This window comes from Narcine bancroftii, chromosome 4 (genome assembly GCF_036971445.1).
Source record: "Narcine bancroftii isolate sNarBan1 chromosome 4, sNarBan1.hap1, whole genome shotgun sequence".
Taxonomy (NCBI): Eukaryota; Metazoa; Chordata; class Chondrichthyes; order Torpediniformes; family Narcinidae; genus Narcine; species Narcine bancroftii.
The window spans coordinates 54,297,463-54,324,963 of NC_091472.1; the positions used below are offsets into that span (position 1 = coordinate 54,297,463).

Below are 27,501 nucleotides of genomic sequence, written 5' to 3' on the forward strand. Positions count from 1 at the left end.
TTCCATTTTAGGAGTTGCTCAGGCCTGAAGTTTGGACAATGCCATGTTGGCCAGATGTGGAAAGGGAATCAGTCTGTGGTCCACAAACAATCCAGTGGATCAAGAGAATGGTCTGAGGTAGTATTGGCGAAAGTCATGAAAAGCCTCTCCCTTCTGAATCCAGCAGGTTCAGCTACAAAAGCTTTGGTGCCCTGGAAAGTAGCTTTCAAATGTAAATGGCTTCTAGATTGTAAAGCATGAAGTCCTATTTGACTAGAACACAAGGCTTATGAGGCAGCCAGATCTCAACAGTTAAAGTTATAAGTGGACTAGGAATAGGCTTCCCATTTTTCAGACCTTATTTTACATCCTTTTTAGACTCAAAGGGATGATGTCAAAGATCACTGGCCATAGCAGAGGTATGCAATATTATTGTGTACATTCAATATTAAGATGCAAGTTCTCTCATGAAGCGAAGGCAGGGTCTACTTGGCTTTGGATTGATGCAGTTGCTGGAACAAAAATTTGCCACTTTAGCCATGTGTTAAGTGGGCTTTTAATAGAATCCTCTCCCATTTGTATTTCTCCCTCCCCCCATCCCAATATGAGTGGGAGCAGAAGGCAATGACTGAGGTTCTTGAGGTGCAACTTGCCAGCTAGTCAAACCTGCCAGCAATCTGACATGGTAGGGGTAGCTAAGGAATTGTGAGAGGTGATAAAGAGCTAAAGCTCTGTTGTAATTAAGGAATCCTGTCCTAATGTTTGCAGATAAAAGTACTGAGGGAACTTGTAAATGAAGATAGATTCTGAGAGAGTTGGGACATGGCAATATTGTATGCAGTCAGGAAAATAAGCAATTAATGAACAAGTGATGTTGATTCAATAGCATAGAGATGAATCAAATTGAGAGGTTTTACATCTGAGATATTGGAGTGGGATGTAATGTTTGATCGTTTCAAGGGCTGCAAGGGATGATGAAGAATAACGATCATTTTCACAATCGCAGTAAAATTAATTAATTAATATGTGCCTGTTTCAATACCCTTCGAGATGAATTGAAAAATTCAATCAATGAATAGCTCTGGGAAATGGCAACGTTTAAATATTTTCAGAGGATAGAAATATTGGAAATTGGTCCATGTTTGTAAGGTCAGAGGAATGGGAATAAAGCTTAAGTTTGGAAGTGGGTGGTTTTGAAAGCTAATGGATCAATTTCCAGTGAGAGAACACCATATGCAGCATCATCCAACATGGATCTACTCAGGGAAATTGGGTACTCGGTAATATAATAGGAATAGAGGACAAAGGAAGTCTTGTAGGGAAAATGAGTTTGGTGATGTCATGGTCGGTGATAGTAAAGAGAAGGGCGGTGAAATTTGGAGGTAGTGATAACAGCAAAGAAAAAGTTGGAAACACTTCTGATGATCATGCTGAGAGGGTACAATGTACTGATGTTCTGGTTGCAGCCACACAGGTACATAGGGTAGACCAACTACAACAATGTAAATTAAACTACTACAGTATGCTAGGGCAGAAAACAAAATAATATCAAAGGATTACTTGAGAAAATATTACTACACTGAGACTCTTTATGTAATGTGGCAAAAAGGAGAAGATGCTGTGAAGATTGAAGTACATTAGTCTTGGGGTTTGAACGTACTCCCAAATGAATGACATGAGTGTTTATAAACATGCATTTCAGCTTCTGCAAGTTATCTAAGACCTTTTTAATTAAACTCTGTCTAACTTTTTTTATATAAAGGATCTGAATTACAGGTAAGATGTATGGAAGGTGTATGGAACCTTGGTTTTCAAGAGATATTGAGACCCTGGTTAAGAAGAAGAAGAACGGGACTATTAGAGGGCGCACAAAATCAGTGAACCGGTGTGGACTCGAAAGGCCAACATGGCCTGTTTCTGATATATGGTTATATGGATAGTTAAATAAATATTTGTATCATTCACACAGATAAGGACTTATTTGTAAGGAATTGTTCTTCTCTTTTCCTGAAAATTAGTGATTTATGAAACGTATTTTTAAATTAACAATGCAAATGTTCACTCGGGAAGACTTGTTAAACTTAATATTATGCCTGTATTAAAAGGGAATTTCATTCTTTTGCCCTATGATGAGTAAGTTTTGACCTGCTGATATTTTCCTGTGTTTTTTTTCATAGACAAACTCAGTCCTGTTCCCCAACAGCTATCAGAAGACCACCTACATGGAGCAGATCCTCTTTGGTATGTTTGCTGTTGAATGTGCAAATTTGAGACATTAGATCATTTATCTTAAATAGTTGCATCTCATTGAATGAAGCATATTTTATTTGAATTTTGACATCCAGTACTCAATTTTCCCTTGTATGCTACAAGAGCATGGATATAATCCAGATTAATCAATTTGTTTTCTTTCTTTTGCCAAAACAAATGATTTTAAACTGTTCAGTATTTATTAAGATAGATTGAGATCATCTCTCAAATTGATTCACTTAGTTTATCTCCAAGTTTATTCTGCCCTTTCCAGAATTCTTCCATCATTTTTGCAATGGGATGCGAAGGGAGGTGAGGGCCTCAATAAAATAATTGTTACTAAAGAGATAGTGATGAGAAAACTAATGGGACTGAGAGCGGACAAATCCCCGGTCCTGATAGGATGCATCACAGGTACCGAGGGAAATGGTACGAGTTATAGTTGATGTGTTGGTAGTCATTTTATCAAAATTCTCTGGATTTTGGGAAAGTCTTGACAGATTGGAAGACAGCAAATATCATGCCACTTTTTAAAGACGGGTAATTATCGGCCAGTTAGCTCAACGCCTGTAGTCGGAAAAATGCTTGAAGCTGCCATTAACGATAAAATAGCGAGACATTTAGAACAAAGAGGTTCCAGCAGGCAAACGCAGCATGGATTCAGAAAGGGCAGGTCTTGATTGACAAACTTGTTTGAGTTCTTTGAGAATATAATGGGTTCGGTAGATAGAGGGAAATAAGTTGATGTTGTATATTTGGATTTCCAGAAGACGTTTGATAAGGTGCTGCACAAGAGTCTTATCAATAAGATTCAGATGAATGGAGTCAGGAGAAGTATATTGGCATGATTGAGGATTGGTTAACTGACAAAGAGTTGGGGTGAATGGGTGTTTTTCTGATTGGCAGACAGTGGTAAGTGGGATGTGGCCAGGATCAGTTCTGGGCCTGCAGCTGTTCACCATTTACGCTAATGATTTGGAAGAGGGGATAGAGTGTAGAGTAGCCTCGTTTGGGGATGATATTAAATTGAGTGGAAAAGCAAAATGTACAGAGGATATGGAGAGGCTGCAGAAAGATATAATTAAGTCAGGTGAGTGGGAAAAGGTCTGGTGGATGGACTACAGCATTGGTAAATCTGAGGTCATCCACTTTGGCAGAAAAAAATAGAAGAACAAATAATTATTTAAATGGTGAAAGACTGTAGCATACTGTCGTGCAGAAGGACTTGGGAGTGCTTGTGCATGAATCGCAAAAAGTTGGTTTGCAGGTAGAAAAGGTTATTAAGGCGGCAAATGGAATGTTGGCCTTCATCGCTAGAGGAATTGAATTCAAGAGCAGGAAGGTTGAGGTGCAACTGTACAAGGTACTAGTGAGGCTGCATCTGGAGGACTGTGTGCAGTTCTGGTCTCCATACTTGAGGAAGGATATACTGGCTTTGGAGGCAGTCCAGAGAAGGATCACCAGGTTGATCCCGGAAATGAGGGGTTGACCTAGGAGGAGAGTCTAAATCGTCTGGGATTATACTCACTCGAATTCAGAAGAATGAGAGGAGATCTTAAAGAAACATATAAAATTTGGAAGGGACCGAGGCAGGAAAATTGTTTTCACTGGTATGTGAGACCAGAACTAGGGGAGACAGCCTCAAGATTCAGGGAAGTAGATGGAGATGAGGAAAAACTGTTTTTCCCAGAGAGTAGTGAATTTGTGGAATTCTCTGCCTAGGGAAGCAGTTGAGGCTACTCATTAAACTTATTTAAGGTTCAGTTAGATAGATTTTTACATTAAAAAAAAAGAACTAAGGGATATGGAGAAAAAGGCAGGTAGGTGGAGTTGAGTCAATCATCAGATCAGCCATGATTTTATTAAATGGCAGAGCAGGCTTGATGGACCGGATGGCCAACTCCTGCTCCTATTTCTTACTGAAGTATTACTGTGCATTCTTATAGTAAATATGTGCTCATAAAATAGTTATGCAGGTGGAATTAACAGGTACTAAGTGGTTGGGACTAGATTTTGAAAAGAGTAAGATTTGTACAGCACAGAGATTCCTCCAGGTGATCCGGTTTCCTCCCACGGTTCAAAATATACTGAAGTTGTAGGTTAATTGGGTGTGATTGGGGAGCATGGGCCAACAGGACCTGTTACCACATTCTGTCTAAATGTTTTAAAAATTAATGGGCCCTTAGGGTCACCACAGAAATGTCAGGATGAGCAGCTTAAGGTTCCAGGGTACAGATACTACAGGGCATGATAGAGGAGCAAATAAGAGGAAAGAAGATACAAAAACTAAACTGCTATTCACTTACCTCGACTTCCTTGTGTCCCCCATGGTGCAGTCCCTTCCCAGCAACATTTGCAATGCTTCATGTTGTCCATCCAGTTCCCTGAATTTGACCACCTCATCTTTACCATGTACACACCTCCATCCCCCATACCAACGGCCTCAAAGCTCTTTGTTTCTACCTCAACAACAGACCCAATAAGTTTCCCACCACCGCCACCCTCCTTCAGCTGACAGGACTAGTCCTCGCCCTCAATAACCTCCTTTGACTCATCCCACTTTCTCCAAATCAAAAGTACCTACGAGGACTCCAGCTATGCCTGCCTTTTTGTCGGCTACGTGGAGCAATCCATGCTGAAGCCTGCACAGGCAAGGCTGTGCTTCACTAATGACTACTTTGATGCTGCCTCATGCAACCATTGACTTTTTTTAAAATCTGTTTTACTGCCAAATTCCACCCCAAACTCAAATTCACCTGGTCTATCTGTAGCAACTGTTTCCCTTTCTCAAGACAAACTCTCAACTGATGTTTTCTACAAACCCAACAACTCTCACAGCTACCTTGACTACACCTCTTCATACACTGTCCCTTTTAAGGATTCCATTCATTTCCGTCAGTGTTACGTCATAGACCAGCAGCAATAGAAATTTACCATAACAGTGGTATCTTAAAACAATAATTTTTATTAATAACAATTAATAATATAAATCTTTTTAACCCCAACGATGCGCAAATGGATATATGTGTGTGTAGATTACTCAAACCATTACAGCTGAGGCACAATTCTGAAAAGTCAAATTCAAAGTTCAGTCTTAGAAATCTTGTGTTGAAATTCAGAATCTTTAAACTGATGTTCAAAAGTAATTATGGAGTAGATTAGGCACCGAGCCATCAGTCTTCTCAAAGCTCTTGAATTCTGGTTGAGTTGCTTTTGGAAGGACGTTCCTTCATGTGAATGATTCATCACAACTTCCCTCTTTTTTTGCGTAGGGGGTAATGAAGCTTATGACTTCTGCAATGCTTTCAAAGACCCAGGCAAGGGTCAGATGAAGTGATCATCAAAATGGTCATGATCCAGATGCAAAAATGATCTAGTTTTCTTTACCTAGTTATGGGTCAGTCTGAAGTGACCATTACAATGGTCAGAGCATCACTGCTCTCTCCTGTCAAAGAGAAACAGCTGAAGTGACCATCTTCTTCTGGTCACTTTAATTCTCTCCCCAGATGATTTTCTGCTAAATTAAAATACTTTCTTGAAGTGTCTTTAATCACATGACAGTTTGAGCAATATTGATTCAATTTTATTTCTCCAAAAGCCTGAATCATTTGATAGACGGTCTCTTAAATTGAACAAGTGCTTTCCTAAGTAAACTTTCCATTATTTCAGTATTTCATTTGAACAGTAAACAAGCTGTTGCAGCACTGGAACGTAGGTGCCAGAGCATCTGATAACTCAAATTGTTATCCGTGAGTGTTGTTTTTTCCCTGATCCAACACCCCCCCCCATAGTAACATTACTAAAATATAATTTATATAAAGATTAAGAAGCCTGTAACAGTCATCTCCATCACATCTGCTCCCAGGATGAGGTCTTCCATGCCATCATCAGAGATGTCCTCCTTTAAGAAAAGTGGCTTTTACTCTACTACCATTAACTCAGCCCTCATCCGTACATCCTCCATTATTCACACATCTTCCATAGCCCCCCTCTCCCCTCTTGTCCTCACTTACCATCCCACCGGCCTCCGACATATTCTCCTCTGCCTTTTTCGCCACCTGCTACGTGATCCCAACACCAGACATATCTTCCCCTCTCCACCTTCCGCAGGGACCAATTCCTCCATTACCATCAATCACCCCTTTGACATATTCCCTGTGACTGCAGTTGGGCCACATGCACTCACACCTCTTCCCTCACCACCATTTGGGGCCCAAACAGTCCTGCTAAATGAAGCAACACTTCACTTGTGAATCTGCAGGGGTCATCCTCTGTTTCCAGTACTCCCTTTCGTTGTGGTCTCCTCTACATTGAAGAGACTGGACATCGATTGGGAGATCCTTGGCTCTGTTTGCTGCAATAGTGGGGATCTCCCAGTAGCCAGCAATTTCAATTCCTTGCCATAATTCCATGCTGACACTTCTGTCCATGCTCCTATGCACTGCCAGACTGAGACCACCTGCAAATTGTAAAAACAACATCTCACATTCTGTCCGAGCACCCTCTAGCCAGATGTCATTAACCTCGACCTCCCCTCAACCCCCTCATCTATTCCTATTTCTCCTTCCTTCTCACTCTTTTTTTCCCCTCTCTCTCCTTTCCTCCAGCTCCATATTCACAGAACCACTTCCTCCCTTGGTCAATTCTTACTTTTCCTATCCATGTCCAATTTCCCTGGACAACAAACTTTTTTTCAAAAGGTTTACTTACTGCAAAAAAAATTATGATAGACAACTTCAAGCTGAACACAAAGATAATTTCAGATTTGTTGTATCACATAGGAAGTGTAACAAATATTAAATTAACTTTTATTGAATTTAGCATTAGTTCAACTGGCCTAAAAATGTTTGGCTGATGATTTTTGTTTGTACTCAGCATCTGATGCCTCTTGTGTCGGTGTCCAACAATAGTCGGCCAGCATTGATGGATTCCAGTTGGCCTGATACTGTTTGTTCATAGTTGCAATATCCTGTTGAAACCTTTCACTATGTTCGTCACTGACCGAGATCAGCAGGGAAAAAGTCTAAGTGCAAATGCAGAAAATGAATTTTCAATCACATGTTGCACTTTATGGTTTTGTATGTTTGCATGTTAAAAATATGACAGGAAATCACTAAAATAGGTTATATTGAAAAAAAACAGTACAGGATAGGAAAATTTTAAGGTTATTTTCATGATCAGTAGCCCCAAATCCATAAAATACACCCAAAAGTGTTCATGAAGCAAAAACTTTGTTTAGTTCCTCACCCTTTGTCTGTTGGCCTGTAGTCCTTTCCCCTGCTCTTTCTTTCCTTTTCCCCAACTTTTTAATTCAAGTAGTTTTTACTCATACTTTAAAGAAGGGGTCAGGCCTGAAAAGTCAATTATATATCATTACTTTCTATGGATGCTGCGAGACCTTCTGAATTCCTTCAGCATTTCTGTGTTTTTAGTACAATCACAGCACCTAGGATTTACAGTGAAGCTACGGGTAAAACCTAGAAGCAAAAGTGAAATTTGACAAGTATGTGGTATTGAAACTTGCCAAGTCAAACCATGGTAGGATTTTCACAATGGCCTGGTGAATGTTATAGAACAAAGAGACTCAAGCGAACAAGGTGAAGATTATGTTTGGCACACTGGCCTTTACTGGACAGTGTATTGAGTACAAAAGTTCAGAATTCATGATTCAGCTATCTAAAGCTGCACACTTGGAGTACTGTGTGAAGTTCTGGTAACCCAGCTGAAAGAAAGACATTAATAAATTTTAAGAGTTGCTGGGTCTTCATTTCATGGAGTACAGGAGGCTGAGCAGTGACCTAAAAGAGATAGACAATTCCAGTAGAGGACATTGGTTTCAGGTGGGAGGGGAATTATAGAAGAGAGCATTGGTTTCAGGTGAGAGGGGCGAATTTTAAGAGTGACCTGAGGGGGAACCTTTTCCATGCTGGCTCTCATCCAGAATGAATTGCCAGCCAAAACTGTATCTGGGAGCACAATTTTGTTGTTCAAGACATTTTGACAGCTGTATAAATAGGAGAGGCTTAGAAGGATATGACAAATGGAAGGAGCCCAGAATGCCAACTTAGTGGTCATGGATATATTGGGCCAAAGGACCTTTTCCATGCTGTATGGCACTATGACATCAAAGCTTTTCTTTGTAAACATCTGTACTATTCCCAATACTGCGTTAGTCGGTATTCCTTCAACCTTGCTCATTCCAACCATGTACTGTAGATTTGGCACTTTTGATGAAAATGCTGTTTAATTGTGGATCAGATTTGCTGCAAAATTATAGCTATGGAAGAATCTTGAGGAAATGCAAATTAAATCAAATTCTCTAGCTATTTTTCCCTCAGCCATTCAATTTTTTGACTGAATGATCCCAAAATAGGCATCATTTTGGTAAATAACACACAAATTTATCTCAATTTCTAAAGCAGTTCGATATATTGTTTTATGTCCAAGAAATTTTAAAAACCTTTGTAAGCTAATAGCTTTGAATCACAGCCAACTTGTCAGCCAAGTATTAAGTATCATTAAGTTAAATTGGAGAGAACCAGATAAATGGTTCACATCTGTGATTGTAATCTTACAATAGATTTAATCTGCTCTCAAGATTTTGCCAAGAAATTTTGATTGATAATGTAACATTATGACAATATAAAGGTTCTTAAGTATAATGATATAACTGGTGGTTTTCTCTTTTTTTGTCTTTTAGTCAAGGCAACAACCTTTTATACTACCACCGATGCACGTCCAGTATGGGGATTATGCTGAAACAAACACCTCACAAGGTATTCTTCCGACTTTGTTTTTTGTGCATCTAATGACTACATTTTTTCTTTATGTCAGGTTGTTTCATAAACTGTACTCTCTGCAAAACCTCTTAGTTTCTCAAGTATTCCTAGGAACTGTGACTATTTGTGTGACTACAAGACATAGGATCATAACTGGGTTATTCAGCCAATCAAGTCTGCCCTGCTATTTAATCATAAGCTGATTCATTTTCCCACTGCCCCCGGCTAATCAAGAACCTATTAATCTCTGCTTTAAATATCCTCTACAATCACCTGTGGCAACAAATTCCAAAGATTTATCACCATCTAGCTGAAGAAATCCCTCTGTATTTCTGTTCTCAGCAGATGCCCTTAAATCCTGAAGTTGTGCCCTCTTGTCCTAGACTATCCCACCATGGGAAACAACCTTTCTACATTTACTCTGTCCATGCCTTTCAACTTTTAAAATGTTTCAATGAGATCCCCCCTTCATTCTCCTAAATTTCCAATGAGGCCAACTGCTGTCAAATGTTCATATGATAAGGATGATTCTGGGAATGAAAGGGTTGTGAACTTTCTCTGAACCATCTTATGTCATCATGTTTTTTTTTAAATGTGGAGCCCAAAACTGCTCACAATACTCCAAGTGAGGTTTCACCAGTGCCTTATAAAGACTCAACATCACATCCCTGCTTTAATATTCTATTCCTCTTGAAATAAATGCAAGCATTGTATTTGCCTTCTTCGCCGCCAACTCAACCTGCAGGTTTACCTTCAGACTATCCTGCACAAGTACAACCAGGTCTCTTTGCATCTGGTTATTTTCAATTTTCTCCCCATTTTAAAAAAAAATAGTCTGCCCTATTTATTTTTTCTACCAAAGTACATGACTGTATATTTTCTGACATTGTATTTCATTTGCAACATCTCTGCCCGCTCTCCTAATCTGTTTGAGTCCTTCTGCAGCCTCCCTGTTTCCTCAATACTTCCTGCTTCTCCACTAACCTTTGTATCATCTGTGAGGAACTATGCGATGTCAGTAATGCAGTGTTTAGTGTACAGGTGCTCCTCAACTTACGATGGGTTATATTCCGGCAAACCCATTGTAAGTCGAAAAAAGTCATAAGTTGGAAAAGAATACCGTACCATTTTATATAATTGAATTTTGAATACCTTTATTTAAAAAAAAATAACATACACAGCTGAAAGCACAGTGGCATGAAGAATGTTTGAAGCATTAAAATAAAATTAATTGCTGGATGGTGGGGATGCTGAAGCGACAGGGTCATCAATTTCACTCTCTTGTGATGATGCTCGTAGAACGCACTGCGTCATTGACACTTATTGATGGCTACAACTGTGGTTGAGTCAGCATTGCAAAAGAGTATGCTGTGCAATACTCTTGCCCAATGCTGCCAGCGCCCAGTCTCGCGAGAGAGCAGCGTATCACGTATCACAAGTTGGACCATCTTAAGTAGGGGAGCACCTTGTACACTGTATTAAGGTGGATAGGTGGAAGGCAACTGGACAAGCGAGAAGCCATATCTCATTAGGTATTATTGAATCATTCCATCAGGAATTACTGAATCTTAAATAATATGCAATGGAAGGCAGATTTCAATTGAGTTTTTAATTGCATTGCGCTCTTAATACTATTCAGTGAAAGGAATTACAAAATGCATGCAATATGTAAAATTCAAATATATTTCTTCAGTCTTTCAATAAATCATTTGCATGCAACAGAAATAAGTGTTCTCTTGTGACATTTAGTTTAGTGCATAAATCTAGCTGTTTGTTGCAGATTGAAATGTCACCTCTGCAACCCTTGAGCTGATGAATATTTTTTGCATCACCATATTTTTAATTTTGCATTTTCCTTTATGCAGATAGTATTTACCATGGCAATGAGGAAGGGTTCTACTACAGATCTCAGACTAGCTTGGACAGATGTCCAATGGAATATAATTATATGAATGGAACTGTGCCAAATGGCAGTGTGTATAGTGCTCCCAGTACGAACTCATTAAATCATTCACAAAACTTCATCCAGGCCTCTCCAGTATCCTCTAATCTCAGCATTCCTGGAAGTGACATCATGCGTGCAGATTACATCCCCAGCCACAGGCACAGCGCTATCATTGTGCCCTCGTATCGGCCCACACCTGACTACGAGACTGTAATGAGGCAAATGAAACGAGGCATCATTCACATGGATTGTCAAAGCCAGTCATTGAGGAACCTTAATATTGGAAACACTCATGCATACAACCAGCCAGAAGTGATGGTTTACAGTCAACCAGAGATCAGGGATCAGTATCCCACTCGTTATGGGTCGAAGCACAGTTACAAAAAACCTGTGGCCTCAACTGCCCAACCCAATGCTAGCCAACCAGCATCTAGCAGAACTGCAAACAGTGCAATCTCCCACACAGTTAGCACCCCGGAACTGGCCAATATGCAACTACAGAGCACTCAGAATTACAGTACTGCACACATGTTGAGGAACCATTTTTGCAGACCGCCCCCTCCGTACCCACGACCTCGGCCTGCCACCAGTACGCCAGACCTTGCCAGTCACCGCCATAAGTATGTGAGTGGCAGCAGTCCTGACTTGGTCAGTCGGAGAGTCCAACTCTTTGTAAAGACATTCCAAGAGGATAGTTCGCCTGTGGTTCACCAGTCCTTACAAGAGGTCAGTGAGCCCCTCACAACAGCCAAACACCATGCAGCTGTTAACAAACGACATAGCCTTGAGGTAATCAGCAGCATGGTCCGTGGTATGGAGGCCATGGCACTGAAGACTTTGAGTGCTTCAGTCCCACAGCGGAGAAACACCATGCGTGATCAACGTCGCCAGGAGGGCCAGGTGCAAGAGGTTCAACAGCAACCTCCATATCAACATAAGAAGACACTGTCAGATGCCACAATGCTAATTCACAGCAGTGACAGTGAAGATGAAGAAGAGACCCCTGATTATGATGTTCAAATCCCAGCATTTAATGACACAATGGGCTACAGGGCCCAGCTGCAGGCAGCATTGGCAAAAATACCAAACAAGCCCCCTCCTGAATATCCAGGAAACAAAAAGAGCTTAAGCAATGGAGTCTTAAGACAAGAACAAGATAAAAGTGCCGAACTTATTGTCAGGACCAAACTGCCAGGTCCTGAACTAGATGCTTTCTCAAGAAATGAGCAAATGATACTGAATGGATCTTCACTCGGGCCATCTATTTCTGAGCCTGACTTAACAAGTGTGAAAGAGCGCGTCAAAAAGGAACCTGTCAAAGAAAGACCTGTGTCTGAACTTTTTTCCACTGAAGACAGCATTGTGGAAAGGGAAATCATGTTGAGGGTAATTCTCACTTTCTTTTTGTATTATTGAAATCTATTTACACACAGAAGCTAATATATAAAATGTGCATTTTAATTTACAAAGAATTTGTGCACGTGAATCATACTTCGTTAGCCATGCAATCCAATTGAAAAATGTTTTTTTTCAATCTGGCATAAAAATATATTATTAAAATCTCAGTGTTGGATTTTGGCAACAACAAAGGCACAGAAGAGTCAAATTATGATTCCTTCAGAAATTTGCAATCCAAGAATTTTTTACATTCTTCTAGTCCAGCAACATTTGTGTTTTGGGATTTGAAAGAGGTTTAAAAAAAAATCTTCCCTTATATCATTGATTTCAAACCCTGATTTTTTTTTTGATTCATGAAATAGTATGTTAATGTTTAATTTGGCAAAATGTAATCATTTGTAACAGTGCATAATTGCAAACAACAATAAATATTTTTTTGTGTACCATCCAGAATTGGGGGAAAAATTTCATCAGTAATTGTTATTGGATTCAATTCTTGGTTGAGAAAATTGAAACAATTGTAAAATTTCAGACAAGGTTTTACTCTTTTAAAATCTGTTGCATTGACATAAGTGGGTCTTTGTCTGCCCAAGAATTTAGAAAAGCAGAAACTGGCAGCAGCAGAAGCCCAGAAGATAGGACCACTCAAGTGGGCAGCCCTTAATGGCCTGTCGATGGCCAGAGTTCCTGTGCTTGAAGAAAGCCAAGATGACACCTCAAAAGTCCCAATGGATGAAAGGGTGAGCAATGTTTCTTTCATTCTGCAGTGTTGAGTGCAAACTTCTTTTAATTTGTTATTTGTTACTCAGTTCCAATTATTCAATAATTAATTGATCCAGATGTGGAGTTTATTTTCATGTGACTTTTGAAAGAATAAAAATAAATTATGCAATACAATCTTTCAATTAACCTGTAAATAAACTGCAAATCTTGTTAGGGTTTAAAGAAACCACTGACCCAGCAGTCTAGAAGATTACACGTAAACAATATGGAACATGAAAACTAAATAGAATAAAACTACAGACTCAGCAAAATCTTCTTCTTTATAGTAACAGCTTCAATGACATGGAAGAAAGATTAATGTTGTGAACAATATGTGATTGGTTGTGTCAAATTGCTTGTACCTGTTGCATTTTATTGTGGCGGCCTACAACTGCGGAGATTCGGCCGGCACAACGCGCAATAATAAAACAGCGCCATTACTCACTAACATGACCCCTAGTGTAGCGAACCGACATGGTTGGAGCTGGGGCAGTACAAGACCAGCAGCCCTAAACTGGCGTTGGCCAGGCTGCCCAGCTAACAGAGCAACACCAGGCTGGGGAAGAAGGGTATTCATATGCAAGAATGTTCCCGCGGGCAGGAATCCCATTTTTGTTATTCATGCGGCTGATGTCAGCCAATCAACCCAATGGTAGGAGCTCCAACTGTATAAAAGGAGCCTTTCCAGCCTCAATAAATCTCAGAGCTTAGCCTCCCACACTGCAAGCGTGTGTGTTTCTTCATAGCAGACAGCTACATTATAAAATAAAAGAAAAGACACTCAAGTGATGATAAGACAAATACAACTGGAGTAATCATTCGATAGTTATTTTCCACATGATGTGAAACCTTAACTAAAATCAGTGTTTGTAATGAACTCTGTTAATTGCTCTTCAATTATTATATTTGCTGAATTAACCGTGGATCTGAATGCAGGCAAGGGAGTAATTCCAAGTCAAACATCTCAATGTGGAGCAGCTGCAGCATACCCAACACTAGCTCTCACAGGGAGCATCTCCACACCAATGCTTGAGGCAATTCATCACTACATTTGCATGACTACCCAGCACAGCAGCATGCAACCACAGCTTTCCAACACATGACTGGGATTGGTGGATGCCAGATGAGCAAATTTTCTGGTTCCTTGATGCTGACTCTTAAAATGCCGAATGAATACACATGCATTAAGAGTAAACAATTTAAAAGGCAAAAATACTATACTGAACAAACTTTACATGAATATATAAATCTTAAGCATTTTACTTTATTTTCAGTCACATTCTTTGAAAACATTTACCTGTTGCAACATCTTCCTTGCCCTCCAGAGAGCCACCCGAATGAGAAACAATAAAACATTGCACTGTATATAATTAAAGCCCTTTCCCCCAAGTTTACAGATAAACCCTTACTCTTTCTTTGGCTTGGCTTCGCGGACGAAGATTTATGGAGGGGGTAAAAAGTCCACGTCAGCTGCAGGCTCGTTTGTGGCTGACCAGTCCGATGCGGGACAGGCAGACACGATTGCAGCGGTTGCAAGGGAAAATTGGTTGGTTGGGGTTGGGTGTTGGGTTTTTCCTCCTTTGCCTTTTGTCAGTGAGGTGGGCTCTGCGGTCTTCTTCAAAGGAGGCTGCTGCCCGCCAAACTGTGAGGCGCCAAGATGCACGGTTTGAGGCGTTATCAGCCCACTGGCGGTGGTCAATGTGGCAGGCACCAAGAGATTTCTTTAGGCAGTCCTTGTACCTTTTCTTTGCTAATATACTTAATAATATACTAATAAGATAAAAACCCTTACTAAGCAGGTATAAGGAAACACTTTAAGAAAGTCACCCCAACAGCGAGCGACATCAACCAGCTCTTCATCTTGGGGGACGCCATTTTATTTAAACACAACTTTATTCAAACAGCTATTATGAGCAAAGCATAACCAGGGCACTCCGCTGGCTGAATATTTGCTCCCATCTTCACCAAAGGTTTATGTGTTACTTCAGAGAAGATTTGCTTTTACTATTTTAAACTTTTATTTTAATTGTTATTTATTCTTATTTATTTATTTTTAATTAATTGCTTTTCCTCAATTAATATGTTGGTTGCCTGAATTTTGGATAACAGGGGTTTTACTGTATAAACATAAGTAAAGCATTGAACAAGAAAAGACAATTTTATAAAAGCACGAGAAACAATGTAAAAATAAATTCACGCTTGCCAAACAACACTTAAGAACGTCTTTTTAAAGTTAATGTTATCAATGCACACCAAATGACATATCCCACTAAGTGACTATAAGAGATGTTGAATTTATTGTTTCTCTACCTCTAATTCCACATTTTGTTATCTTGATAGTTAGATTGATACATAGACTTTTAAAACTGAGAGCTTTGTCCAAGGCCTTTTAACATCTCTGTACCTCATCTGTGAGAAAGTATACTACTCTTGTTCCACATTTCACCTGTTCTGACAAAACCAATGCATCTGGCATGGTCACTCCAGGATGCTGGTGATCTAACTACGTTATCTCTATGTAGGCAAAAAAAATTTTCTTTTTAATATGTTTTTATTGTTTAATAAAAACTCTTTACACAAGGGATATTAATTCTATAATAATTAAGCAATTAAATCATAACTCATGACCAAAATTAATAATACACATAAAATTCCCTTATACAGAATATGTTATACACCTTTAATGTAATCATATTGTTCTATATGATCCATAATCTATAGTTAAAGGCCTCTTTATTTATTAGTCTTTTAATATAATTGAATAATTAAAAAAATCTTCCTATTAATCTACCCACCCCCCCCCCCCCAACAAAATAAGGTTATCTGTATAATTGCGAATATGAATCAAAATCAGGGAGGAAATCCTCGGAGCATCCACACTGTTCAAATCCTCAGATTATGATAATAATCTATGAATGGGCCCCACATCTTATCAAATTCAGTCATTACATCTTTAATATTATATCTACTTTTTTTAAAAACTTAAATAAGACATGGTAATAATGTAACCATTGAATGTGAGTGGGTGAAACATTATCTTTCCACTTCATCAAAATTGTTCGTCTAGCTATCAACAAAGCAAAACCTAAGATTCTCTTCTGAATTGAGCACCTCTCAAGAAGTATTTCCTCTATTAAAGAAAAAAAACAAATATAGCAATCAAAGGATATGGTTCTAATTTAATCTTAAGGATCATTGATAAAGTTTAAACTCCTTCCAAAAATGTTCAAAGTTCAGACACTCCCAAAAGATATGAATCAAGGAGGCTTCAAAAATGTTACATTTATCACATAGAGGATCCATATCAGGATTAAAAACAAGATAATTTAACATTAGACATATGTAATCTGTGCACCATCTTAAACTGCAACAAACAGTTTCTTGTGCAAAATGATAAACTTGCAAACCGCCCTTCATGGGTAGAAATGGAATTGAATTTTTCTAAAAAGACATATACGTTGGCTATTTTGGGTTCATTTTTACCTTTTTCACTAAATTGACTAAGAATCCAATAACAAGATACAGACTGAGGATATGGACACAATTTAGGAAATGTTTCGGTTATCATAATTTTTCTCTTGCCACTCCTATTGTAGCTAATCATCTTTTCCAACCATCTTTGTTAGACTTAGGTTTTAAGGAATGGTATAGATTAGGTAGCTAAAGTTTTAAGGATTTTTTTTATAAATTTGCTTCTTTTGACAATTAACAGCAAAATTTAATTAATTGGCATCTTTTTAGATATTAGGTATTTGGTTCAGTCCAAAATTTCTGACTTACCATGAATCTCTGAAGTAAATATTCTTGATGTATTTTTTGATTTGCAATTTTCCCATGGAGAATTAATATCAAATATTTGTAATAATTTAATGGAATTGAGAACAACTTCAGTGACCAGGATGAAGAATGATTGGGAGTGTTATTTGAATAGAGTATTCTTGGGAGAGGATTGGGACACAAATCTTCAATTGATAAATGAGTCTTCATTTTGTGTTTTTTGGTAAATTGCTGACAACTTGGTTAAATTTCTCTGACACCATTCATAACTTCTTTACCGTGTCTCCATTTTATAGGACCTTGGCCAATATTAAGTTCTTGATTAGTCTTCCTGTTCATTTTCATTAATATAATACAGAAACATGAGTATACGAACTGCCAACTCTTTCCCGGATGGTAATGGGCTGTGAGGGAGGGAAGGATTAGATTGATTGATGAGTATGTTTATGTATATTGCCCTCCATAATGTGTGGGATAAAGACACTTTTTTTCATTTATTTGTCCTTATGCTCCACAGTTTTACATTTGTAATCAAACAAATCACGTAATTAAAATCCACGTTCTAGATTTTATTGAATGTTATTTCCATACATCTTGGTTTGACCATGTAGAAATAATAAAGTCCCCTCATTTCAGAGCACCATAATGTATGGGATATTTGGTTCCATAAGTGTTTGTGATTACTTGGGTATATTTAATTGCTTCATTCATGCAAGTATAAGAGAACGAGGCTTGATTCTCAGCTTTTGATCACTTTTGGAGTTTGTAGTTGTCATTTTTCAACATGAGGACCAGAGATGTGCCAATGAAAGTCAAAGAAGCCATTATGAGCCTGGAAAGTAAGAGATCTAAATCATAGGATTGCCAAAATCAACTTTTTGGAACATCTTGAAGAAGTATATACTGATAATCGAAAAGGAACTGGTATTCTAAGGAAAACCACCACTGCTAATGAGGGAAGAATTCACATCATAATGGAAAAAAACCCAAACACATGTTTCTGATCTGACTGTCCTTATTCAGGAGGCAGGTGTAGATATGACAATGACTACAGTCCACAGAAGACTCCATGAACAGAAATACAGAAGTTACACTAGTTAACCACAGAAACAGGATGGCCAGATTACAATTTGCCAAGAAGTATTTAAAAGGGCCTGCATAATTCTGGAATAATGTCTTCTGGACAATTGAGACCAGGATTAACTTGTATCAGAGTGTGGGCAAGAGCAAAGTGTGGAGGCGTAAAGGAACTGCCCAAGATCCAAAGATATCACCTCGTCTGGGAACTTGGTGATGAGTGTGTTATGGCCTGGGCATATATAGCTGCCACCTCTCTTCATTGATGATATAACTGCTAATGGCAGTAGCAAAATGAATTCTAAGGTGTATAGAAAATCATACATGCTCAGGTTCGTGCAAATGCCACCAAACACATTGAACGGTGCTTCATCCTATATCAAGATGTCAGGCTCTGATGTCACACCTGGCAGGGTACCAAAAATCTGCATCAACCAACTAGCTAGAGTGTTCACAAAGATTTTCAACCTCTCACTGGGGCAGTCACAAGTTCTCACCTGCTTCAAAAAAGGCCATCAATCATCCTGGTACCAAAGAGTAGTGTGAGCTGCCTCAGTGACTACAACCCAGTAGCATTAACTTCTACTGTGATTAAATGCTTTGGGAGGCTGGTCATGGCCAGAATTAACATGTACCAAAGCAAAGATGTGGAGCCACTGCAATTCACCTTTTGTCACAATCACTTTGCAATAGATGCAATATCACTGGCTCTCCACTCAGCTCTGGATAACCTTGAAAACAGCAATTCATACATACAGCTGCCCTTCATCAACTACAGCTCTACCTTCAATACTACTATTCCCTCAGTGCTGGTCAAGAAGCTACAAACTCTAGGCCTCTGTACTCCCCTCTGCAACTGGATCCTTGACTTTCTCATTAGAAGACCACAGTCAGTACAAATTGTAACCAACATCTCCTCTTCACTGATTATAACACAGGCGCACCCCAAGGATGTGTGCTTAGCCCACTGCTGTACACATTATACACCAATGACTGTGTGGCCAAGCACAATTCCAATGCTATCTACAAGTTTGCCGGTGACACCACAGCTGTGAGCTAATCACAAACAGTAATGAGGAAGTGTACAGGAGGGAGATAGATCAGCTCGTTGAATGGTGTAATGACAACAACCTTGTGCTCAACATCAGCAAAACCAAGGAGATGATTGTGGACTTCAAAAGGAAGTCAGGGAATACGACCTAGTCGTCATTGAAGGTTCAGTAGTGGAGAGGGTCAAGAACTTCAAATTCTAGGGTGTCAACATCTCCGAGGATCTGTTCTGGAGCCTCCATGTTAATGCAATCACAAGGAAGGCTTGCCAGCGACTTTACTTTGTGTGGTGTCTGAGGAGATTCAGTATGTCACCGCAGACTCTGGTAAACTTCTACAGGTGTACTGTTGTAGAGCATTCTGGCTGGTTTGCATCACTGCCTGGAATGGAGGCACCAACTCTCAGGACAAGAATAAACTCCAGATGGTTGTTAACTCAGCCTATGACATCACAGGTACCAGACTTCACTCCATCACGGACATCTATAAGAGGTATTTTCTTAAAAAAAGCAGCCTCAAGGACCCCCACCTCCCAGGCCGTGCCCTCTTTACTCTGCTACCATTGGGAAAATGGTACAGGGGCCTTAAGACTACAACTTCATGGCACAAGGACAGCTTCTTCCCCATTGCCATCAGATTCCTGAATAATAATTATTATTATTATTCATGGACTATTATTTTTATTTTTTCATTGCAATGTTGTAAGATGGTTATAATATGAACGTTTGTACTAAGGTGGTGCTGTAAAACACCGAATTTCATGACTTGTTCATGACAATAAATTCTAATTCTGAAGGCAATGATCCCAAACCTACTGCTAAAGCCAACCATGACAAAGGTGGTATGCTTTGGAACTTGGGTAGTTACTCTGCACCTCCACACTTTGCTCTTGCCAACACTCTGATACAGTTTAATCTTGCTCTCATCAGTCCACAAGAGTTTTTCTAGAATTCTGCAGGCTCTTTTAAATACTTCTTGGAAATCTGTAATCTGGTCATCCTTTCTGTGGCCAACTAGTGGTTTGTAGCCTCTGAATTTCTGTTCATGATGCCTTCTGTGGACAGTAGTCATTGATATAGCCAAACCTGCCTCCTGTAGAATGTAGTTAGGGAGTTTACTATGATGAGAATTCTTCTGTCATCATCAGTGGAGAACTTCCTTGGAATACCAGTTCCTTTCCGAATGCTCTTCTTAAAGATGTTCCAAACCGTTGATTTTGGTGATTCTATGGTTTTGGTGAAATCTCTTATTGTTCTTATTTTCCAGCTTCATAATTACTTTTTTTTTTACTTTCATTGCCATAACTCTGGTCCTCATGTTGAAAAATGGCAACTACAAACTCCAAAGGTGATCAAAAGCTTAGAGGCAAACCCAGCTCTCTTCTACCTGCACCAATGAAGCAATTAAACATACCTGAGTCCTCACAAACACCTGTGAAGCCAAATGGCCCAAACATTATGGTGCCTAGAAATGATGTACAAAATGTGCTATAATTTCATTATGGTCAAACCAAAATATATACAAATACCCTTGAATAAAATCTGGAATGTGCACTTTCATTGCATGTGAATTGTTTGATGACAAATGCAAAACTGTGGAACACAGGGGCAAATTAAAAATGTGTCTTTGTCGCAAACATTATGGAGGGCACTGTAGATCGACACGACATCGAGAGTTGAAGGGCCCTGTTCTATGTTCTTTTCATCTACCTGTTAATGCACTTGTGGTGTCCTGTCAGCTACAAACCTAGTTTTGTTTGTTCCTGAGCTGAACGTCAAAGTCTGCAATTAAGCCATCTTTGGAAATTCCACTTTCAAAATGGGTTACAGATAGCCCCTGCCTTTGAACGCTTTGCTAAATTCCTTAACGTATCTTTCTTCCCTCCAGATCATTGTTCTTACCTGTTCATAATCTCCAGCTTTTGCCAACATCAACCAGAACATTTCCAAACATTGATATCTGCTCTTTTCCCACACAAGTCCTGATCCCTGATCAACTCTACCCTTACTTTTTTTTTGACTGGCTGCCTGCTGTGCCATATACTAATTTTTAAATCCTTGTTTTTAACTCCATATTTCTCCTTCAACTAGTTCTATTATATAAGCATAAAGATTACATTAAAACCATTATCTAACTTGCTCTTGTAAATCCTTTTCTGATCTTCCAAAATTTGCCTGACTGTTTACTCGGTCACCTTCTTTTGTGCCACAGGGGTCCAGTTTCTTTTTTGTTTTTGCTAGCTCAGTACTTCAGAATACTTACAGCTGCTAGAACACGGTACTATAACACAATAAGATGTTCTTTCTTTGAGCCATTCTGCTGGTACTGTATTTCCTAGAAGAATATAATTTGCCATTTCTACATGTAGAGTTAGTGAAAGTTCTGTTTCCCTTGAAAATTGAGTGCTGTGTTGAAGTGGGATGAAAAGTCTCTGGTTAATGTTACATGCATTATTTTTACCAATTTGTCTATACCCAAGTTCAAACTGACGTTTATGGTGTGTATCATAAGCCCTGAATATATCCTTTAGATTCTTTATTTTTGCAAGAATAGAAAAGGGGATTAGGTGCATTTAATGTTTTCTAATACAGAAATTTGAGGTGTGTTGATCTTGGATATAATTTTGAATAGCAGACCCTTAAAAGGTAGCGAGTATCATATTTTTTGTGTGTACAATGGTTCAGATTCTCTTTTTACTTTCATTTTGGCTCTTTGAAATCTTGGCAGATACAAGATAGATACAAAGGAGAATCTTGTAGCCTTGAACAAATTACTTTTTTCTTAACGTCTTTTAGCGTAATACTTGTTTGATAGCCAAAGCCAACTCAAATCCTTCAAAACTTCTCCATACCTCCCTTGTTTCAGTAGCGCCTTTGAAAGATAATAAATTCATGTGTGGCAAAAGGCAATGTGAACTAATGAAAAATCTATTTAATCTGCAAGTGATGGAGTGGGATTAGTGTAGGATTAGCATGTACTGTTGTTTGATAGTTGGCATTGTTTTGGAAGGCTGAGGGGCTTGTTTCTGAGCTGTATTGGTCTATGAATAACAGGCACTACCAGATTGTCCAGGCAATTTGTTCTTTTTTAAATTTTTTTAAAATATCTGAGCATTTAAAGATAATTATTCTGTTGGTAACTGAATGGGTTTGAAACCATTGTATACAATGTATCCACAGGTGGTGAAGAAGGCATATGGTATACTTGCATGCATTGTTTGGGGCATTCTTTGTAAAAGCAGGGACATTATGTTGTAATTTTATAAAAACACTGGTTGCACCACACTTGTCCTATTGTGTGCAGTTCTGCTCACCACACCATGGAAAGGATGTGGTAGTACTGGAGAGTGTGGAAAGGAGATTCACCAGGATATGTCCTAGATTGGAAGGTTTTATGATGGGGAGAAATTGCATGGAGTGGGTTTGTTTCCCCTGACATGGTGAGCATTGACCTGTGTATAACATTATAAAAAACATACTGTAGATATGGTAGAGAGATTTTTTTCCCCCATGGCAGGAGTATCAAAGACAAGAGGGCAGAGTTTTCATTGATAAATTTTTATCAGGTCGCCACCTAATCTCTGATACTTCAGAGAAACAATTCAAGTTGACCAGTCTCTCCTTGTAGCTAACACAGTAAAAGTCCTGTTATCTGGAATTCAAGAAAAGACAGGCAAAAGCAACTGGCAAAAGAAAATGAATAGGTAAAACATATGGAAGTTCAGAATTGGTGCACCTCACTATTAGTATGTCAATCCTGCAATCTCAAGCAACCATAAAATTTACATATCTGACATATACCAATCTCCATAGGTGCCGGTACCAGGGGTTCTATTGTACTTTTTAATCCAGGCAAATCCTTTAGAATCTTTTCAGCGCCCTCTCCAGAGCATCGCGGTCCTTCCTGCAATGGTGACCAGAAATGCATACAGTACTCCAAATGTGTCCAACCAAAGCTTCTTACAACTGCAACATGACCTCCTGACTTTTAAACTCATTGCCACGGCTGATGAAGGCAACCATTCTTAACTACTAGATCTACTTGTGTTGGCCACAGTGATAATGATAAGTCAAGGAGTTGGAGGTATCTGATAGAACTGGATAGGTCAAGTTTTCCACTCTGCTGCGTGTGCTATTACCCTTAGTGTAAATTGACAATGGTTTCTTCTGCCCTGCAGTCAGATCTGTGCACCGCCACTCTGCTGCTGACGTGCACTCATTGTGGAGATGAGTTGGCACAAATTTCTGTACATTTCACCGCTCTGTGCTGATAAACCCTCATGTCTGACCAGGTGAATGGGAGACATAAAGCTCCCTTCAAAAAAGAAAGCCGTCATGTTATTTAGTTATTTTATTTTCATTTTAATTGACAATCAGAAACTTTTCTAAATGAAGATTAACTTAAAAATACTTAATATTTTTAAACAAATTTTTTCTCTTGTGATTCCAGCCATGCCCATGAGCTTTGATAATCCTCTGTCTGGGTGCAGGGCTCCCAGTGGATGATTGGTGGGTACACACTGAATCAAACAGTGTGGCATGGTTCTGGAGGCCATGGCTGTCCAGGGCAAATACTTTTCAAATTCTTTTGAGGGAACAATTGCTCTTTTTTATTTGTGGAAACAAATGTGCTTCCAACTTAAAAATGTCATAGTTATCGATGTCATAGTGTTTGATTATTTCTCTGCAAAGTAGCAAACTTGGCTTAAAGGAAAATTATGTACAAATAATGAGAAGCTGTGAATGGTAATGGCTCAACAATTTGGTCAATGCAGCCAACAGAATTTAGTGTCATAGCCAGTGGCCTCCCATCATTCATTAAATTTGTAGTTTGCCAAAATTTCTTGGGTGTCCACATCTCCAAGGATCTGTCATGGAGCCTCCATGTCGATACAAACATGAAGAAAGCTTTCCAGCGGCTATACTTTGCAAGGTGTATGAGGAGAATCAATATGTCACCAAAGACTCTCAAAAGCTTCAATGTGTGTACCGTGTCTGACTGGTCACCTCACTGTCTGGTATGGAGCTGCCAACTCAGGACAAAATAAAACTCCAGAGGGTTGTTAACTTGGCCTGCAAAATCACAGGCACCATACTTCACTACATCAAGGACATCTACAAGAGGTGGCGTCTTAAAAAAAGCAGCCTCTATCTTCAAAGATCCCCACCACCCAGGCCACTCTGCTACCATCAGGAAAAAGGTACAGGAGCCTAAAGACAAGCACTCAGTGGCACAAGGGCAGCTTCTTCCCCACTGCTATCAGATTCCTGAATAATCAATGAAACCAAAGATACTGCCTTAGTTTTTGTGCACTTTATTAATTGTTGTAAGGTGGTTTATATGAACTCAGCAAGTCACACAGTGTTCTTCATGCAGGAAAGATAAAGATACATAACCAACGTTTTGGGCTTCATTGAGGTATGAGCAAAAACTAGACAGGCACCTGAATAAAATTTCAGCACTGAATGGAGAGGGAAGGGGGTGTTCAGAGGGCTAGACTCTCCCTCTCAGTGTGGCCTCCTACCCAAATCCGCCTTTGACCCAGGGCTTCCAACACCGCCCCCCCCACCCTCGCCCAGCATTTTATTCAGGCAGGCGCCTGCCAGCTTTTTGCTCACACCTTGATGAACAGCTCAGGCCCAGAACAGTTATTCATCTTTACCTTTGCTACATAAAGAATGCTGTGTAACTTGCTGAGTTTCTCCAGCATTTTTGTGTAAACTTCAAAGACAGCATCTACAGATATTCTTGTTTAACAACATACATTGGTTTTAGAATTATTTGATAGCTATGATTTCAATCTAAAATTAATATATTATTGAAAATAAATATTTCACAGAGCAGATGGTAATCTGTGACAAAATGTTTTGGAAGCTTTCTTATTCTGATGGCCTTACATTTGATAACTTATAATTAACTGGTGAAAAAAAATGCCTGCTTTATTTCCTAAGAATGCATTTCTATTTTTGTACTGAACACTGTGTTTAGCAAACAAGAGTTATAGCTATGGTAATAGAACTTAGAACAAAGAAAATAGAACATTACAGTACGAGCCCTGTGGTCCATGACGTTGTGCTGACTTATATAAACCTACCTAACAATTGAAATCTTCCCTACCTTACATCCTTTACCTTCTATTTTTCTTGCATCCATATGCCTGCCTAAGAATCTTTTAAACGTTCCTATTGTACAGGCCTCCATCACCACCCCAGCAATGCATTCCACTATTCTCATTGTGTTTATAAAAAAAAACCCTAGCATCTCCCTTAAACTTTCCTCCCCTCACCTTATACAGATGTCTTATGATATTGCCACCGTCACCCCAGGTGTTGGCTGTCCACCATATCTATGCCTCTCATAATCTTGTAGGTAACTATTAAGTCATCTCTCATCCTCCTTTGTTCTAAAGAGAAAAGCAAATAGCGCTGTTAACCTTGCCTCATAAGACATTCTTCAATCATGGTAACATCCTGGTAAATCTCCTCCACACCTTCTTCGAAGCTTCCACCTCCTTCCTGTAATGAGGCAACCAAAATTGAACACAATATTCCTAGTGCGGTCTCATCTGAGTTTTATAGAGCTGCAACATCACCTCACGAATCCTGAATTCACTTCCCCAACTAATGAAGGCCAACATACCATAAGTCTTTTTAACTACCCTAACAATCCACACAGCAACTGTGAGAGATCTATGATTTGGAGCCCAGTCCCTCTGTATTTCCACATTATTAAGAATCCTGCCATTAACCATGTACTTCACCTTCAAGTTCAACTTTCTAAAATGCATCACTTCACACTTACTGGATTGAACTTCAACTGCCACTTCTTTGCCCGAATCTGCATCCTATCTATATCCTGTTGTAACTTACCTTCAACACTATCCACCACACCTCCAGTCATTGTGACATTTGAAAACTTAATGACCCTTCCTTCCACTCCTTCATCTGTGTCATTTACAAAATTCACAAAGAGAAGGGGTCCCAGAACAGATCCCTGTGGAACTTTAGTAGTCACTGACCTGCAGGCAGAATATATTCCATCTACTACCCTCTGCTTTTTGTAGGCAATCCAATTTTTTAAATTCACACAGCCAAGGCTCCATGGATCCCATGCCTCATGACTTTCTGAATTACTTTATCATGGGGGACCTTATAAATTGCCTTACAAAAATCCAAATACAGCACATCTACTGCCCTCTCTTCATCAATTTCCTTTGTTACTCCCTCAATAAAACTCAATTAGGCTATACGGCATGAGCTGCCTCTTACAAAGCCATGCTGACTATCCCTGAAAAGACAATGCTTCTCTAAATACTTGTAAATCCTCCCCCTATGAATCCTCTCCAATTGTTTGCCCATCACTGGTGCAAGACTCACTGGTCTACAATTCCCAGGATTGTCCCTATTACTTTTTGCATTAGCCATTCTCCAATCCTCCGCTACCTCCCCTGTGGCCAGGGAGGATGCAAAGTTCTTGCCAATTCCCCAGCAATATCTTTCTTCACTTCTTGTGGTAACCTTGTATACATCTTACCCAGTCCTGGGGACATATCAATCCAAATGTTTTCAAGATGATCCCGCGCTTCCACTTTCTTAACCTCAACATGCTCCTGTACATAAGCCTGTTCTATACTGACCTCGCATTGACGAAGGTTTCACTGTCTGGTGAACACTGAAGCAAAGTATTAATTGAGGACCTGCCCTACCAACTCTGCATTCAGGTACATGTTCCCTCCTTTAGTCAAAAACGGCCCTACCTTCACTCCAGTCATTCTTCTATTCTTCGTGTATTGATAGAATGCCTTGGGGTTTACCGTAATCCTACTTGCCAAGGTCTTCTCATGGCCCTTTCCAGCTCTCAAAAGTCCTTTCTTAAGTTCCTTTTAGGCACTTCCACTCTTTGCCTGATGAATCAATCAAATCTAGTTGTGTGCAGCTGGGTTGTCCATTTAGGTATTTGACAACTTCTCATGTTACCAGCTCTTCCATATTGTAGAAAATAAGATCGTCTTTCTGTGTTTGCTTTAATCTATTAATTCTGCATAAAAATCAGCAAATCTTTGCCTTATCATCAAAAAAAAAGGTTAGTTTGCAAAGCATTCAGATTTGTTCAGTTGGGTATTGTATTAAATAGATAAGAACAGAAGCAGGATGACTTTACAGTGTTTGTAGACAGGAAAAAGAGGGTGGATTTGAGATGAGCCATCTCGAGGCTTAAATAATTACCCACTTCTTGATTTAAACAAATATTCAGTTTGTTGGTCTGTAAATTGGAAGTGGGGTAGGTAATGCCACGAGGTTACAGAAAACAGTCTACCATAGAGCAAAGTTCATTCAGATAGAAATCAATGTCATCTTAACCCAGTAAAAGGCAGAATAGTTCTTCAAGAAAGTTTTATACAAACCAGTGTTATTATAAAATAAATTAAGAGTTGAATGGTCACATGCTGATTAATGGAAGATTTACCCAGTCAGGTTCACTCTT

The 27,501-nt window shown here is 39.2% G+C and overlaps 1 protein-coding gene across 6 annotated transcripts in view; it reads left to right on the top strand.

Annotated features, from left to right (window-relative positions):
- Positions 1-27,501, top strand: part of LOC138760566 (tyrosine-protein phosphatase non-receptor type 14-like) — a 282,028-nt gene that overhangs the window by 230,409 nt on the left and 24,118 nt on the right. For all 6 annotated transcript variants that reach the window (XM_069931296.1, XM_069931297.1, XM_069931300.1 and 3 more), the window contains 4 exons: positions 2,157-2,220; positions 8,930-9,005; positions 10,874-12,339; positions 12,945-13,091. In XM_069931296.1, coding sequence (XP_069787397.1) covers positions 2,157-2,220; positions 8,930-9,005; positions 10,874-12,339; positions 12,945-13,091 — 1,753 coding nt within the window. The remainder of the gene's footprint in view (positions 1-2,156; positions 2,221-8,929; positions 9,006-10,873; positions 12,340-12,944; positions 13,092-27,501) is intronic.